The sequence below is a fragment of the Solanum tuberosum genome, unplaced genomic scaffold, assembly GCF_000226075.1.
Source record: "Solanum tuberosum cultivar DM 1-3 516 R44 unplaced genomic scaffold, SolTub_3.0 scf00051, whole genome shotgun sequence".
NCBI lineage: Eukaryota > Viridiplantae > Streptophyta > Magnoliopsida > Solanales > Solanaceae > Solanum > Solanum tuberosum.
The window spans coordinates 1,049,237-1,067,387 of record NW_006238978.1 but is presented as its reverse complement, the minus strand read 5'-3'; the positions used below and the strand labels follow the sequence as shown (position 1 = coordinate 1,067,387).

Here is an 18,151-nt window from a genome sequence, read left to right as displayed (position 1 = left end):
AAATATGTATGATTGTAGAAAAATGTTGTCAAATATGTTTTTTTTTTTCTTCTTTTCTGAGGTACATTTTTGTATTTTCTCTTTTTGCATTTATAATGTTGATTGGGCTGGTTGTCCTGATACTCGCCGGTCTATCATTGGGTCCTGATTTTCTTTGGCCCAAATCTTGTTTCTTGGTCTTTCAAGAAGCAACTTATTTGTTTCTCGCTCCACCACTGAGGCTGAGTATCGTGGCATGTCTCACACTATTGTTGAACTTGGAGGTATTGTGGATTCAACAATTGCTATTGACTTGCATGTTGTTCTCACTGATCGGATTCTCTTATTTTCGCGATATAATTTTATCTACCATCTTCGTAAAAAGCTTGCTTACATCCTTGCTTCTCATCGCGCACTTTAAAATTGTTCATTCACATGTGTCCACGTGGCGATTGAAGGGTATCTTAGTGTATGTGAATATTCTTTATTTTTCACCATATTAACCTAGGCTAATGTTGTATGTCACCTAATTAAAGTAAAAATATTCTTGTCTTTTACACTTAATACACTCGTTTTAAAAATATAATTACACAATCCTAACAATGACTTAGGGTGCATAATCTTGCTTCTTTTACAATAACAAAGAGTATAGTATCAAAAGTAAAGAGTAATCAAAGAAAAGAACAACTAAAAGACAAGTTTGGTAACATTTTTATTAGTCAATGTTAAATGCATAGAATTCTGTCACTTAGACATTAGCAAACAATTAAAATAACCTGTCATTTTTTTGTATGGTTAAAATGTAATTGTCATAATTGTACCAAGATGCTGTATATTGGCTATATATCCTTCTGAAATTTTCAAGAAATATATCTTGTTGAAATAGACTATATAATTATAGTATAACTAAGTTTATTCTCATTTAGACCAGAGGTCTCAGATTGTGGTGGGATGGATACGGTTCATTCATCCTTAACCAGAGGTCTCGCATACGATCATGCAACCCCTAGAGCACTTCCTCTTTAATTGAGGCAACAATATTGCAGCTGAACAAACATGTACTTTTTAGCCTATTGAAAAAGAATTGAGGTTTACTACATGTTTAAAATGTACTAATATTTAACCTAAAAAAAATGCAAACCATATACAGTTACAAGGTAATGGGTATTTACAACATGGTTGAACTCTACCCAAATGAAAGCAAAGGAATAAAGAATGGCTGGGGAACTGCAAACGTAAACTCAATCGTGCTTTCTCCTCATCGTTCTATGTAAATGCAACGACCATGCAGCCAACGACATCAAAAGGCCAATACCGACACATGACCATAAAATTACCACCCATTTGGGCATTGGGTTCGGAAATGATCCTGAAAGAAGCAGCAAAGAAAAACATCAAGTGAAGAATACATAAAGCCACCGGGGTTCTGGTCTTTGCCAAAAGGGACGTGTTAATTGTCCACCGAGTTTTGAACTATGCTAGCTCGTCCTCAGGATTTCCCAGTTATCAAATAAAGTAAACTTGCTGAAATACTCATAAAATGAGAAAACTAGATGTAGTGTAGTGCTCACCATGTCCAAACTTGATACAGATTAGGAGCTCAACAATGCAGATCGCCACTGAAAGCCAGCAAAATGCTCCTACCTTTTTCGCTGGTTTTCTGAATATGACAATAGTAAACGGGAAAGTGAGAAATAAAGAAAAGAAACGAGCGCTTATGGGAGTAGTACACATTTCACTTTATAATGCTAGTGGTTGGACATACCTGTCCTGTAGGTACGAGTTATATTCACGGATAGTTGGTAATGCAATTAACCACCAGAAAACCAATCTATACACTATCAAAGGATTTCTTGGAGGAATCCAAAGACAGAACTTCAAGAAGAATGTATTTAACTCCACAGTCAAGAATATGACACAGAGACTGAGGACTTGAATAAACCGCCATGGACCTAGAAGGGGACGCCATTCATCTTTATCCCAATGAGCTGGCGTAAATTGCCCAAGTGTTCGCTTGACCTATTAAAAAAAGAAGAAGCTGTTTGTTTAATAATAAAACCATCTGTCGCTGGGAAACCCCGTTCATAATACTTTAGTGCAGAATAAACGTCCTAATATTTCCATATAAACTGTATGGGACTTGTATAATGCAACCTAGTATATCTGATATTCCTCGAAACCATATACAACCGATGTAGCACTTAACGGGACATACCTTGCCCATGATATTTGGTTGCCTGCTTATACCAACCCACTCGTATGTTTTCCCATCAAAATACCGAACGGTGCGCATTCCAGCCCATATGCCTGCATAAGAAATCAAATAGGTAATTTTAGTGCAAAATAATCCAGGAGAACAAGACATATCTGTAAGACCATGAACAGACTTGAGCCACAGGTAAGTAAAATATGCAGAAAATATGGATTTAATGTTTTTTTATAATAACGACTATTCGTTGTATTCCTTGCAAAAAATAAAAACAAAAACAATAATCACATTGCCAAATGTCAAGCCACAAAACTTCACCCATAAAGATTCATTATATCAAACAACCTCCATACAAAGGCACAAATTCCACATCATCTGTAATAACAATATTTTTGGTGAAATGGAGCTCGATGATCGCCATAACCCATAGCCTAGTTGTTCAAGTCGTTATCAAAATTTTCCTCTGAAAGATTCAGAGGAGATGGGGTGTCACAAACAGAAGGAAAAATCAAGTACTTTTTCAGTTTCGCCATTAACTCTCCCTTTCAGCAGTGGTCTTTATTTACCTGGACAACCACTTTTTACTGTAGGAAAGGCAATATTGCATCTCAATACAATGTAATTTCACAGCAAACTAAATCAAAAGAAGCAAATTCAACGATACATTTGATAAACTTCATCAATCTGGAAATGTTTTTCAGAACTCAAAAGAACAAGAACTTCAAATAGAAATGGATGCAAATTGAGAATATGATATCAATTTGTTGTAACCATGTCAAGAATGTAAAGTTCATAAGAGCGTAAGGTAGTCGGCTTCAAGATGCTCACCAAACCAATTGCAGATTAATATGTCAAGAATAATGCTGTCCCACCAACACTCGTTGAAGTTTGGTAACATGTGGCGGAAGGTAAGCTGAAAACACAAGTTTAATAAGGACAGAAAATACTGAACAACTCTCAATTGGAAAATGAAAATATGCTGAACAAACATTCAAAAGAAGCCGAGAAAGGCTCTGACCTCCATAAACTCGAATCCAATGGATAAAACCCACAAAAGAGGCTGATTACGAATCATGATGGCCTTTCCCCACCACCCTATGATATGAGCCAAAACAAACTCATCAAACAGTGTGTCCTACAAAGCAAATACGCCATCAGAGAGGCTGCATTTTCCTGCAGCTTGTCCAAGAAAGCAATACAAGATTTGAAAAAACAAATACAAAAGGTAAAAGGATTGTGAAAGAAGATATCATACATAAAGATTCTTAAACCTGTTTGTGGGATTTTCAGGTACGTAGACTCTGCAATCAGCACCATAGGATCTTTCAGGTAGCTCTGCATAGTAAGTTAAAATAGGTATAAGTTGTAATTCACATGGCAAAGCCGATAAACAGCATAGATTTTATAAAATAATTCACTCAAAACTGTTATGATGAACATGCCAAAATCCTTACCAATACCAAGATCAGGATGTAGGTATCTCATAAATTGCTGAGCATCATCCCGCTTCTAAGGAAAAGACGACAAAGTATTAATATCTCACAACAACAACTGAATTGGCTGAATTATAACTTGATTAGATATCAGAAGGGAAACTGAAGTACGAAACATAACTACGGAATCATTTCATTCATTTATACAATTAGAAAACATGAATTCTGCTAACCAACTTACCTGAAAAAGCAAAAACGTCAAAGCAACAAGGTAAATGACTGCCATTCCATGAACTAGGCGCCAAATGGCAGGATGTGGCCTAATGAGCACCCTGTAATGAAGAACCTCACAGATTAATATGGTAAAAGACCATAGCCCAAAAATTGCAAATACATCTGCCTAAGCTAATTTCAAGTCAGGAGGAGAAAAGAAGGCGAACTCTAAAGCTCACATTTGAAGCCTAAAAGAAAAAAGACTTGAGCCGCGGGTCTACTAGAAATAACCTCTCTACCTTCGCAAGATAGGGGTCAGGCTGAATACACACCACCCTCCCCATACCCCACTTGTGGAATTTACACGGGATATGTTGTTGTAGTTGTAGTTTTGACTAACCAAAGAGGAGTTGAAAAGATACTCATTCTAGCACGTTCACAGCCAAAAAGTGAAAATAGATAACACTCAATAAAAAATAAATAACCACCAACTCTTATTTTGAGCTATAATTTACAAGTCAAACCAAAAGTACGCAGAATACAACTCAATAGGACCTGAGAGAGAGAGAGAGAGAGAGAGAGAGGAGTATAGTAGCAACTTACGTCGAGGGGGCTTGCAGCAAAGAGTAAGCAAGATACACAGCAATCATAGCCCAAACACCCCTAACAGAGGAAAAAACAACTTTCACTGTCATGAACATTAAAAAGGAAAAGATGTTTTTTATAAGGTAAGAATATAAGACAAAACCATGATACTCACCCTGTTTCATTTCGAGTGGTGGGGTTCAGAGAACAAGAGTCAACGAGTTAATTTCAGTGTAAAAAGGGACATTAGATTCAAGTTTTTTGTAAAATAAAATTTACATACTTAGAAGCTACATGACAGGTCTATAAGTCACAATAGTTAATCATTCAAAATATTTTAATATAATTAAGAAACTTGTGGTAGAAGAATAATCTATTTAGACTCCCAAATAGCAACAATACCACATAAAATGGGATAGAGAAGGAAATAAAAAGTGCACACCTTTTCACAGATGCCACAATATCACCGGAAGAAGTGTTTTGTGAGTCGAGAGCTCCACTAGCCCAACTGCAATCATAATAACATAAGCAAGTAAAAAAGAATGTATTATTGGCTTTAAAAAATACGAAAAACTACGTATTAGCAAGCAAAACTAAAAGAAAGGAACCAATAATTTGCAAGCAATCAGTAAGGCAGCCTAATTGAAGTTCCCATGTGCTTTTGAATACCAAAACCAACTTTTGATAAATACGAAATTCAATTAAAACTGCAACGACTTGATGTGTCATACGTACAGCAAAAGGATTTCATTTCACAAAACAACCAATTATAATAAAACAATTTTACATATCCTCAAAAAGAAGAGAACTTTTATATTATAATCACCAAAAGGAAAAATAGAAAGAAAAAAAGGCTATAACAATCTAAGCATCTGACTGAAAATCTAATTCATTGATGACACAGAATATTGTATGGACATCTGAAAGAACAGAAGAAATGACACAAGAACTTAGATTTCTTCTACGAATTCCCTCATAGTCCAAGGCACTTATCCAAAAAAAAATAAAAAAATTCCCCCATACTCCAAGAAGAGAACAACTATTCCTGTCCATAGCAATTATTCTACCTTTGAATATAGAGCATGTACATTAAAAAACTTACATGAGTAAACATGCACCGATAAGCAACAACGTAATAGTGTGAGGTTTGTTCGCCCAGGAAGTCCATGGATCCAACTCATCATCAATATTCAATGTGCTAAGATCACCATTTTGAAGGGAAACCGTATTCTTTTTGTTACCCTTTCTATGTCCATTAGGCTCCATAAGCCCTAGCCTGTAAGAATTCAACCTCTTCTGCCTTTTCGCTGCACAGACAAGATAAATGGAACTTCAATTACTAATACATAGTGATTCTAGGCGTGTAAAATAATGAAAACATTTCAAAGAAGCCATTAAAAAGTCATAGCAGGATGTTCCCTATTGGGCTCAAGCTACTATACGACATACAAATGACGATATATTTTATCAAAAGGTACCTTCAGAAATACAACAAACTTATAATAACTTAATCATTACTGCATATCCTACAAGAGTAAGTAGACTTCCTTTGGAAACAGGAAGTGTAGGAAAAGCAAACACAATCCTTTTTTTGAGAATGGTAAACTAAAAGGAAACATAATTTAAAGGAAAATTCGAAGTAAAGATAGGAATCCAAGAAATAAGTTAAGGAAGGGATCCAAATAATCTCATGTCTGCACAACATTTTAATCTACAGACCCTCAGTAAAGAATATACTCGAAAGCCTGTCACCTCCAAAAGGAAATTACCAACGGGTAGCTCTTATTGGTTCAAGGTTTTAGCTCGCTATCCGTATTATAACTGACCTTAAAAGATATAGAAGCATACGGGATTAAAGACCAGCTTCAAATAAACTAATGCAATACATCCTACACACCAACTTTAATTGGAGAATAATCATATCCGTGATGCCAATTAACCAAAAATAAGTCCACGTAACCACACAAATACAATCGAAATTGATCATTTCCAATGCATGTGACTTACAAAAAACAAGGAGTTAACAGAAAGATGAACAAAAACAAAAACAAATCTTTTTTCCAATACCGGGAAACAAAAATGAAACTAGACTGTAACTACCAACGCGAAATGAAACAAATTTGAATAATTTAGTGTTGGTTGTTAGCACAATAAGAACATCAACTACTATCATATAAGTGATGCCAATTAAGCAAAAATCAGCCAATTCTTTACAACTAAAATCCACGTAATCACACAAATCCAATCAAAATTGATCATTTCCAATGCATGTGATTAACAAGAACATCAGCGGAGCCAAGAATTTTACTAAGAAAATTCAAAATTCGAAGAAGCCAACACACCAAATAGTCACACAGTGTTCAACATCAGCTATATATACATAAAAAATATTTTTAAAACATAAAAATTTAACCATATATAAAAACAGTGTAGCTCCGCCCAGAAAGATAAAATATCCAAAACTTCTTCAATACCCCGAAACAAAAATGAACCTTGGAGTTTTAACTAGCAAAGCAAAAATCAAACAAATTTGAAGAAAACAAGAACAACCCAAAATTCAAAAATATCCCAAATGTAACATACATAGTGCATGCCAATCAATGATTCGCAAAGCCAAGATTTTCACTAAGAGATTCAAAATACGAAGAACTAAACCCAACAAGAAGCCAAATGAGATTCAATATCTACTGGTAGTAGATATACATTTAAAAAAAAACAATTTTAACCATATATAAACAATGTACAAACATCTCGGCCCTACCAGACTTCGCCCCTACCACTCCATTAAGTAAACGCTACAGGAAAAAAAATCCCAGTTTTGAAGTTAACAGTAATATACTCTATTACCTAAATATATATATACATAAATACATACACAAAATCTATTTATAGAAAGAAGAACTGAAAAAAGTAAAGTCAGAGAGGGGAAAAAAAACTTACGTAGAGAAGACAAAAGAACTAAAAATAAAAAGCTGACAATCACAGAGAGAGAGCCCTAGTAGTAACAGAGAACAACGAATCCTAGCCGTTGGATCAAAAAAATGAACAAATTTTCGAAAATGGAGAAATGGGTACTGTAGATAATCAACTATTTAGCAAAAACAGAGCAAATTTATGGAGATTTCAATGAACACAGAAGCAAAAAAAGATCGAATTTTCAAAAACGGATAAATGGGTATTGTAGCTGTTTACTAAAACAGAGCAAATTTATGGACATTTGAATTAACATAAAAGCATTAAAAGATCGAATTTTCGAAAATGGAGAAATGGGTATTGTAGATAATTAACTGTTTAACTAAAACAGAGCAAATTTATGGAGATTCGAATGAACACAAAAGCAAAAAAAGATCGATTTTTTGGAGGAAAAAACAATGAATTTTCCAAAATGGAGAAATGGGTATTGTAGATAATCAACTGTTTAACTAAAACAAAGCAAATTTATGGAGATTTTAATGAACACAAAAGCAAAAAAAAGTTTAAAAAGTATACAAAAAAGATTAGATTTTTTGGGAGGAAAAAAAAAAAGTTCAAAAAAGTTTAAACTTTTTTTTTTGCCTCTCTTGAGAGAAGAAAACAGTGGTGACTGAAAGTTCACCCGGCGGCGAAAGGCGGTGATTTTTAGAGAGAGAAAGACGAAGAAGAAGAGGAGAAAGTAGAGAGAGAAAGTTCGGTTTCTCTTTTCTTTCTTTTTTCGGTCAAAGAGAGATTTGGTTTGAACAGATTTATAAATATGAGTATTTATTACTTATTCTTATCATTAAATTAAATTAAGGTACGGTTTTTTTTTTCTTTGGAAAATTACAGGTCGGAAGAATATATATATTTTTTTTATTGGTGTTTGATATTTATATTAAATTTTGAATAAAGTATATATAATAAATGTCAAATTTCCTTCGATTATTTCGTGTGTCTATTTTTTTAAATTCTGAAACACTTTATTAAAAGTTTTGGCTCCGCCACTAATTTGAAGGCATATTTATGTAAATGCTAATGGAGTAGTTTTTACCTCTGTCACTATTTAATATCTATATTTGTGGAGCCTGATTAAATATCGAGAAGTCTCATAAGTATTAAAAATAAAGTACTTACTATTTCATCACTATTCTGATTGATAAATAATGGCGTAGTCTTTTTGGTGTCTTGATTATCAATAAATTTAATATTTCTAATATACGTTGAAAAATATATTTTAACCTTAAATATATGGTTTTAGTATGAACAATAAAATTAAGTTGAAAAAATACAATGGAAAATTGGATTTTGTCTTTGAATATGCATTTAATTTGAAAAAAACGAAAAAGAAAAAGGAAGTTAAATTGATCAAAATCACTTTTTCAAACTAAAAATTCATTTTCTACATGTTTTGAAAAAAAAAATCATGGAAAACAATTGATATCTTTTTTAAGTGGAAATTATATTGCATTTGAACTACTTTTAAAACTCTATCATAATTAAATAAAGAGAGAAATATTGAAAACACGTCTAAACTCGACGTGAATGATTAGTTTCATCCTCAAATTATTGACGGTCTTAAAAGCAATTCTTAACTTAACTAATTAAAATTATATATAGGTCCGATCTTGCAACATGAGTGAAATACGCTCCTAAATTCTTGTCAAGTTAAGAGTATTTTCAACATTTCTCTTAGTTTTTTGAGTATGATTGGGCCCTACAGTGGTAGAACCTGGTGAATCGGGCGTACTATTTCCCAACCTTCTATGAACTTTTCTTCTCTTATGATTTTTGCATTAAGAACTCTATATTCCTACAAGAGCTTGAAACCACTTGTTATATTATTTGACAGATTAGAGTGTATCTAAATTTATTTAGTCAAGTAAAAAAATATTTTTAAGATTATCAATAATCCGGAGACAAAACTAATAAATTGTATTAAGTACAAAGATACTTTCAATATTTCCCTCTTATATATCCAGTAATAGTATAAACTTAATAGTAGATAAATACATAGATTAATATTTGGCGATGAATAATAATTATGATAAATTTGTGAATATTCTCTGTAAAAAGATCAAATATGCATATGTCAATTAATCAAATTAAGTATATTTAATTAGATATTATATAACCATCAAAATTATAATTTACTACTAATAATTGAGGGATCAAACGTGTTATTGAACACTTTATTTTAATTAATATTTTAATAAAGTACCTTTCTTTTTAGATACTATACATTGTACTTCAGGTATATGCTTCACAGTTTTGTACTTGTACTAAGCTTTGGAAAAGACAAAAACACCCTTTACATTGGGAAAATAAGTTTTGGTAACGTTTGTCTTCTGCTTTCTTAAATTAAAAATTAATAAAATACTATATTTGAATAGTTTTTTTTTTTTAATAAAATAAATGTCCTCTTAAGCATTTGTAGTACTATCATCTAAAAGAATGAATTAAATGCTTTAGGTTTTATCACCATTTCAGAACAAATGAGTCGTTATATATAGTTATAATTATGCAACGAAAGATATCGAGATACTTTTAATTGTAATTTAACTTATGTTGAAATGGTGAAATATTTTTGAAATTCGAAATAATTTTTTAATCTAAAAATACATAATTTGCATATGAATTACATGAATGATTTTGAAGAATTTAAGAGTGATTTGTATTAAATTAAATGTTATTTGAGTGTCTCTAATAGTAATGTAGCCAATTAATAAGCTTTCTTCCTAATGATTTTGAAAAGTTCAAATAGGAGAAATTAAGGAGAGAGAAAAAGGAAAATGAATTTGTGTTGATTTTATATTAGTGATCTCTATCATTTTGGAATATTCTTTTTTAATAAAAGATTATACTTTTTTTCATCACCATGATATTATCCCAATTTGATTTTGGTTGAGATGGAAGGATATATAATTATGATGAAATGTTAGTAAATACCCCCTCTATTTTTATTTACAATATTTTCTAATTTAATTTTCTTTTTTACTTATCCATTTTGACAAATTTTATTTTTTTATTATACTCTCAATTTATTAATATTGAATTAATGTCATTGAAAAATATAGTGAGTAAATATATGGGACCAATTAATATGGATAAAATGATAAATTCACTATACCAAACATTATTTCTTTAATAGGTATGTCAAGACAAAATTTGACAAATAATAAGAAACGGAGGGAGTAGGAGTATTGTCTATTTTTCTTTATCAATAGTGAGTATTATTGTTTAATTTTATTTATCATTTTTTTCCCATCGATTATTATTTATTTATTATTTTCTCATTTATTCGTTTACTATATTTTCTTTTCATACATGTATCATATGTTTTATTTGAGCTAGGAATCTATTGAAAATGACATTTTTACCGTTACAAGATAGGTATAAGGTTCCGTATACATCGCCTTCTTCATACTTTACTTGTGGATTTTTACTGAATATATTATTGTTATTATAGTTATTTTGATTGAGATCAAAAGAGGAAACCAAAAAAGAAAGTCACCTCTTTTGCAAAAGGGAAAAAATACATGGATATATAGAAAATGGAAGTTCGTGTATATTTTTATATATAAATAAATAACTTCCATTTCTTCATTAAAAAATAAATTACATAGGTTTTTTAATTTATATAAAAGACAAGCAACATGAAATAGTGAAGTCTCTCAAACCATAAGCAAGTTATTCTTGCATCCTTTTCATGAAAATGCAATTTTACCATAAAGTTGTTTTTGATGTCCTATATATATATATCAAATATATCCCTTTTAATTGTAGAAAAAACATATCATTTAAACAACTATCTACCCTAAATTATTTCTAAAATATGTATTAAACCTACTTTTCATATGTTTTCTCCATTCACAACAATACAACCCAATATAGTTTCACTAGTGGAGTCAGGGATGGTGGTGATAGTGTGTAAGCAGTCTTACCCCTACTTTAACAAGGTATAGAGATTGTTTCGAATAGGTCCTTAACAGTAATCTCACAAGTGGATCGAGGGAGAGTGGTGTGTAAACAGTCTTTACCCCTACTTTGAAAAGGCTGAAAAGACTGTTTCAGATAGATTCTTGATTGTAATCTCACAAGCGGGGTCGGGGAAGGATGATGTATAAACAGTCATATCCCTATTTTGAAAAGGTAAGAAAACTGTTTCTATCACACCCTCGTCTCAAGAAAATGTACTCTCCATTTGAATCTAATTTTTGCTATTACTTCCATATTTCATTTTATAGTATAGAAATTATTTCTCTTTTCTTCATCTTTTTTTTATTATTGGGGAAGAAAAGATATTTTCTTTAAAAAGTGAGTACTAAAATGGGGGAATTGGACCAATTAGTTGATTTATGAATAGGGGAAATTTGGTAATTGTGGCTTAAAATAGGGGGGACAAAAACAAATATAGGGGAATAGTCATAGTGTTACTAGGCTTATAACCTTTTAATTGCAATGGGGCCCAAAACTTCATTTATTGAAGTATTAAAGCCCTTTAACATCTGTAAAAGTACAGAACAACCCAAATAGAAAGAGACAATTTGTTATTCGTCAACTCTTTGCACAAGTCCTTATCATCTTTATTTATCTTTTCATGCATCACCATTAACGTTGAATCGAAATGAATAAGATTTCTTTTTTTAAAGAGCACTGAATTCTCAAATATGAAATATTTAGGCGTGAATCTAAATTTAATTGAGCTTTAATGTGGTTATCGAATACCGAATGAAAAATCAAAAAAAGAAAAGAAAATCTCTTTATCATTAATTAGAGATTTTAATTTGAGCTCTTAGAATGATAAAATTACTTTTTAAAGTGCTTTCTTTTTTATTGACCTTACACGACATGAATTCGTATTAAACAAGGCGTAATCCGAGCATAGGACTTTGAATGAAAAATCAATTGACTTTAAATTGTATAGATAAATCAAGGTTCATGTGAGTATCAAATGTCAAATGAAAAACTCAAAAATAAAAATAATAGATTAGGTTTAAAACATTAATCAAGGTGTTACTATTTTTGTTTTAAATAACATATGTATAAATTATTAAAACTAGATAAAAACAAGTATATATTACATTTTTTTAAAATTAGATTATTTATTGATGATGATGATAACGTAGCAACCTAAGAAAAAAATTGACTTTTCAAATAGCGAAAGTACAAATATATTAAAATATCAACAAAATACTCCATTTAGCTACGAACTTTGTAGCTGATCCGTTACTATTTTGTTGTATAGCGACAAATTTTACTGTTCAACTACAAAATTTGTCCGTTTCAAAATCTAATTTTTTTGTAATGTTATATTCGATTCGTATTATTTGCGTAAGGCTTTTAAACATCCCTAAAGAAAACATTCAACAACTTTAATGGTAAGAGCATTCACTACACAATCTCATTTATATTTTCTACTTGGTGTCTTTCTAAATTAACACATAATTTATTGAAACATTAAAGAAATTTTGAAGACAAAAAGCAAGTATATATTCTTGCATTCATGAAATATCCAATATTTGAAATAAATTTATTTTCAAAACAATTACATAGTTTAAACTAAAAGAATATAGTATTTTATTGAATGTGTATCAAATGTCCCATATTCTTGAATTTTACATAACATGGGTACAACCCCACCCCCACCCCACCCCATCCTGGTTTCTCTTGGGAAGGGGTAGAAGTGAGGACAAAATAATAATTATTTAAAATTTTCCAAAGTTGTAAAAAATAATGGGATAAATTCCTAGGGAACAGTATCCATATGGTGGAATGGTTTTCAATATATATTTGATGAAATGGGGAACACATTAAATTAAAACAACAAGATTTAATTGTTGTTTCTTTTTATCAAAACAAATTCATGCAATAATATACCTAATGTAGTTTTGAGGGGAATTTAGAAAGAAAAAAAAAAGAATGTATGTGTAAATATTATTTCTATTTTTTTCATAGTCAACAAAGTAAAGGTCTTTCCCTTCTTTTTTTTTTACTGAAGTTATTATTCGATCGCAATCAAAATGGTTAATAGTGAAAGAGAAGGCTTTCCGTTGAAATAGGGCATTATCTAATTTATCTTTTTGGAATTAAAAATTACTTACGATATATCTTCGATTAAAATAAAATGCTTTTTTTTATATGTGTTTCATTTGCAAGTTGCTTCATGATATAGCTCTATCTTCTAGCTTAATTTTATCTCCTTGTATATTTTATTTAACAAATAGATGCTGGAATAAACACATTATAATAAATATATTTTAATTTGTTGTAATTCCTTTATTTTGAATGATTATCTATGTCAAAAATTTAGAAAATAATATGATAATCAAAACAAACGACAAATATATAGTAATAGAAATCGAATGACAAGAAACTACGATAATACTATAATTAATATTGTTTAGAAATTAAAATCTTTGGCAAAACAAACCTAAGTAGAACCAGACAAAAAAAATAAAAAAATAAAAGGTATCTTAGTTAAATTAAACTGAATATTCCTTATACTGATACCTTTTTTCCTTCTAATTTTGCACACTTTTGAAAACAAAACAATAAAGAATATACAAAGTAAAATGAAATATTATTGTAATATAAATAAATTAGACAATAATTGTTGGATTAATCACCAAGACAATAAAAAGTTGTTAGCTTTAATAACTAATCCATTAAGAATATGGACTTTTAATTTAGAGCAAGTTTCACATATAGCAAACACAAAATTCATATTTGTATGATATAGTAAAGTTTGCATAATTGCGCTCTATAGCAAACATATATATGTATAATTCGCTATACATATACAAAAAAAACAGTTGTATAATTCGCTATACATATACAAAAAAAACAGTTGTATAATTCGCTATACATATACAAAAAAAACAGTTGTATAATTCGCTATACATATACAAAAAAAACAGTTGTATAATTCGCTATACATATACAAAAAAAACAGTTGTATAATTCGCTATACATATACAAAAAAAACAGTTGTATAATTCGCTATACATATACAAAAAAAACAGTTGTATAATTCGCTATACATATACAAAAAAAACAGTTGTATAATTCGCTATACATATACAAAAAAAACAGTTGTATAATTCGCTATACATATACAAAAAAAACAGTTGTATAATTCCACAAACAAAAGCACAATTTATACATTTTGTTTCTGTTTGTATAAGCGAGAGAGGCGAGGGTGGCGAGTGAGATTTGAGAGAGTGGCGAGCGAGATCTGGGAGAGGGGAGAGAGGAGAACGAAAATATATGTATATATACAATTTCCTCTTGCTTTATACAAACACAAACGCATTTTATACATTTGTGTTTGTATAAAAGCGAGAGAGGCGAGCGAGACTGCCACCAAACGAGAGTGGCGAGCGAGATTCCACAAGGGAGAGTGGCGAAAATAGCAATAATTTGCTATAGGGTACAATTAAATCAAAGTATATTTATAGCATTTAATTTGAATTAATAGTTTGCGATTATATATAATTTTCCCTTTAATTTATTAATCTACTGATTACAAATGATTGGCCAAAAATAAACAGGTTGTCAATAGTATTAATAATCCTATTAATATTCATTTGTTTGTTGGATCTACCAAATAAAATAATCAATTTTTTTTTCCAGACTGACAACTCCTCCATCACCATATGTTGTTTTGAGATTTTGACCAAAATATCTTGTCCACTTATTTTTTTTTTTTTCAATTTTTTTTTTTAAAGGGAATCTCAAATTTGAGATCCAAATCAAATATGGATCAGATTTAGAACAACTAAAAAAAAGATTGAATCAACACCCCCCCCCCCAACCCCCCCCAACCACCACATAATACCCTCCCTTCCATAAATTCCCAAAATCCCTTCCATACATAATATCCTCTCCAATTGACAATTTGAACCATTCAAGTATTCTAAAATATTTTGTTTTTAGTAGATAGGATTGAAAAATATCAAAGTTTCAAGAATCTGTCTCTAAGTGAGATGAAAAGAGCGAATTATCATGAAATTAATAAGAATGATATCAAAACTCTAAATATAGTGTTTTTCATAATTAATATTTCGAAACGAATCAAGTACTAATTATTGTAAAATACAAAACTTTCTTATTGAGTGAGTCTATTACCTCAACTGATGTAAAAAGAGAGACAAGATCTATTAGAAATGATTCAGAAATTATAGTTTTAAAAAGACGAAAAAAGAAGAAGTGTCAATTTAAGCAAGAAAAATTAAATTTAAAATTTGAACTATATGAATTTGAATCAGAAATTTCATTATAAACTATTTGACTTACACGATTTTAGATTTATTTCATATACCTTGAAATAAAACTATTGAGTTCGGACAAATTCGTAACTGATGCATGGATCAACCCATAGAGTATCAAGGTTCTTCTTTGGCTCAACTTTTCAAGTGTCAAACTCAAATGAAAATGTGACACTAACTTTTAGAGGTCATTTTGGAACTTGTGATTTGTGAATATATATGAATGTGACACTATTCTTTTGTGACCACAATATTCCAAAACATTACAGCCAATTTGACAAAGCTAAGATAATGGTGTCTTCTCAGACAATATGTTGTTGGTCCTTTAGGTCATAAGGCAAAACATACCTACATGTGTTTTACACTTGATTTTGATGTGAGAATTGCAGGTGACCAGAGGTGGATTTAGGACTAGTTTCGTTGATTCAACTGAACACATTATTTTTTTATTCCAAAATTGTCTATATTGGGACTAAGGTAGTAAATAACATGTGAATTCGGCAGATACAACTTATATCGTGTTACAAAAATCACAAAACATGTATATATAAAAAGAGTTCAAAACAGGTTGTTAGTACTTGAGTTCGTGTTCTAGAATCTAGAACTTATAAGATATAAATCTTCACCTCGCCTATGTTTTTGTAGATATGCAAATAAAATATCTAAATTAAATATATGCTTACAATAAAGAGAGGAGTCGAAATTGCTCAATTTTGATCTTCATACACTTTGGGTTTATTCATACCTTTTTGACATTCGCAAATCGCGCCTTATATGTCACTAAGAGAGCTCGAGCGTGAAATAAATGAACCCCACGTATCCAAATTCTTGAAGAAAAAAAAGGTTAAATTTTATCCCTCTATTTCTCACTCGGGTTTAAATTTTACCCTTAGATTGGATTTGCGTCAACGGTTGACAACAAAAACTAGATTACTTCTTAACAACCAGAGTAAAGTTCAATGGAAGGCAAAGTTGCTCAATTTCAAATAACACAAGGCAATTTTAACTATTTATGCATTGTGAACTTATTGATCATTAAATCATGAATTCACCTTTATTCCGAACAACACATTTGTATTAAAAGGCTAAACTAAGAGGGGGAAAGGGGGTTGTTTTCAAATGCCCCAACAATAACAATGACAAAAGCTATGATCTAATAGACAAAAACAAGATTTCATTAAAATTTTAAAAATATAGAAGACAAGAAAGAGCAGAGACTTCACTTGTTGTCTCAAATTTATATGGTCTAAGATTCCATTTCTCTCAACATTATTCACCTAATTTAATTGCATGATTCCGACAGCCAGATCAATGTCGCATTTCGAGGTACTATTATTTTTTTTCTTATTAAAAAAATATTATTGAAAATTATAAAATAAAATAAAAAGTGGTCCAAAATTCATAACTTTTTGTAATAATAATAAACCAATTGAGTCACACATGAATTTTTCTAGAAAAAAAAAAGGTATAATATGATTTGTAGAATAAATGGACCACTCTCAACTATCAAAATCCAACCTAATAAGTTAGTGTTTTAGGTTGGGCTCTCTTATTCAACCTATAACAAATATAGTAACATAGGTTGGTCCACCGCGACCTAAAGTTGTGGATTATATTCAATAGGAAAGTGAGTCGTGAACAATGAAGTTGATTATGAAGCAAGACAAGTAGAATAGGCCAATTGAGTCTTGCATGGATTTTATCGATAATTGGTTGGAGGTTTCTAGATTGAACGGGTTCTGATCCTACTTAATAAGTTAGTTTTTGGATTGGGACACTTTGATTTAGTCTTTTAAGTTAGACTCTCCTATTCGACCTATTTATCCAATGTGACTTAAAGACTTGAGTTATGGCCCATTTGAGCTAGAGCGGTAACTTAGAATCAAAAGGTAAGTCAATCATGAATTACAAGGTCATTGATTCTTGAAAAAGTTAACTATAATGAACCAACTGAGTCTCACATGTATCTCTCTAACAAATATGATGAGAGGTTTATAGATTGAACGAGCTCTCCTACTTAATAAGCTAGTTGATTGGCTCATGTTCAGTTTTTTTGGTTTGTTGATCAGTTGCAATTTGAAATTGTGGGCTATCTCGAGCGCAGGGTGTAAAGAAAAATTTCCTAGATGATCTAAGAAAGGTCAATCATGAATAATAGCAAGGTTCTTTTACCCTCCAGTAGGAGAATTGCACTAAACCAACATAGTCTCACATGAATCTCACAAAGAGTTGGTAAGAGGTTTATAGATTGAACGAACTCTCTTACTTAGTAATCTAGTTTTCTAATTGTCTCTTGTGTTCAGTTTTTAATGTTTGTTGATCAGTCGCGACTTGAAGTTAGACTATCTTGATGCCAAAATGTAAAGAAAAATATCCTAGACGATCTAAGAAAAAGTCAATTGTGAATAATAATGAGGTTGTTCATCCCAAGCAAAAGATTTGCACTGAACCAACAGAGTCTCACAAGGAGTTGATAAGAGGTTTAGAGATTGAGCGAGTTCTCCTACTTA

At 30.8% G+C, this 18,151-nt stretch overlaps 1 protein-coding gene across 2 annotated transcripts; it reads right to left on the bottom strand.

Moving 5' to 3' along the window:
* Positions 1 to 1,020: 1,020 nt before the first annotated feature.
* Positions 1,021 to 8,106, bottom strand: LOC102596511 (CDP-diacylglycerol--serine O-phosphatidyltransferase 1-like). Of its 2 annotated transcripts, XM_015307288.1 has the most exons (13): positions 7,360 to 8,106; positions 5,522 to 5,726; positions 4,862 to 4,927; positions 4,438 to 4,497; positions 3,863 to 3,953; positions 3,643 to 3,697; positions 3,444 to 3,523; positions 3,207 to 3,323; positions 3,017 to 3,101; positions 2,195 to 2,286; positions 1,745 to 1,998; positions 1,551 to 1,639; positions 1,021 to 1,348 (listed from the first exon to the last, which is right to left on the bottom strand). In XM_015307288.1, the coding sequence occupies exons 2-13, from the start codon at positions 5,683 to 5,685 to the stop codon at positions 1,221 to 1,223; spliced, it is 1,281 nt and encodes a 426-aa protein (XP_015162774.1). In that variant the 5' UTR covers positions 5,686 to 5,726; positions 7,360 to 8,106; the 3' UTR covers positions 1,021 to 1,220. The 2 variants fall into 2 exon arrangements, with proteins under 2 accessions (XP_015162774.1, XP_006344192.1); XM_006344130.2 differs by lacking the exon at positions 7,360 to 8,106 and having other exon boundaries at positions 5,522 to 6,794.
* Between the last annotated feature and the right edge of the window lie 10,045 nt (positions 8,107 to 18,151).

What these genes read in the sequence shown, in the direction of transcription:
- LOC102596511 (XM_015307288.1), bottom strand. Translation starts at nt 5,685, where the DNA reads ATGGAGCCTAATGGACATAGAAAGGGTAACAAAAAGAATACGGTTTCC. An exon ending in TTGCTGCAAGCCCCCTCGAC is followed by an intron (nt 3,954 to 4,437) that starts GTAAGTTGCTAC and finishes TCTTCATTACAG; the next exon opens with GGTGCTCATTAGGCCACATC. An exon ending in AACTCGTACCTACAGGACAG is followed by an intron (nt 1,640 to 1,744) that starts GTATGTCCAACC and finishes TGTCATATTCAG; the next exon opens with AAAACCAGCGAAAAAGGTAG.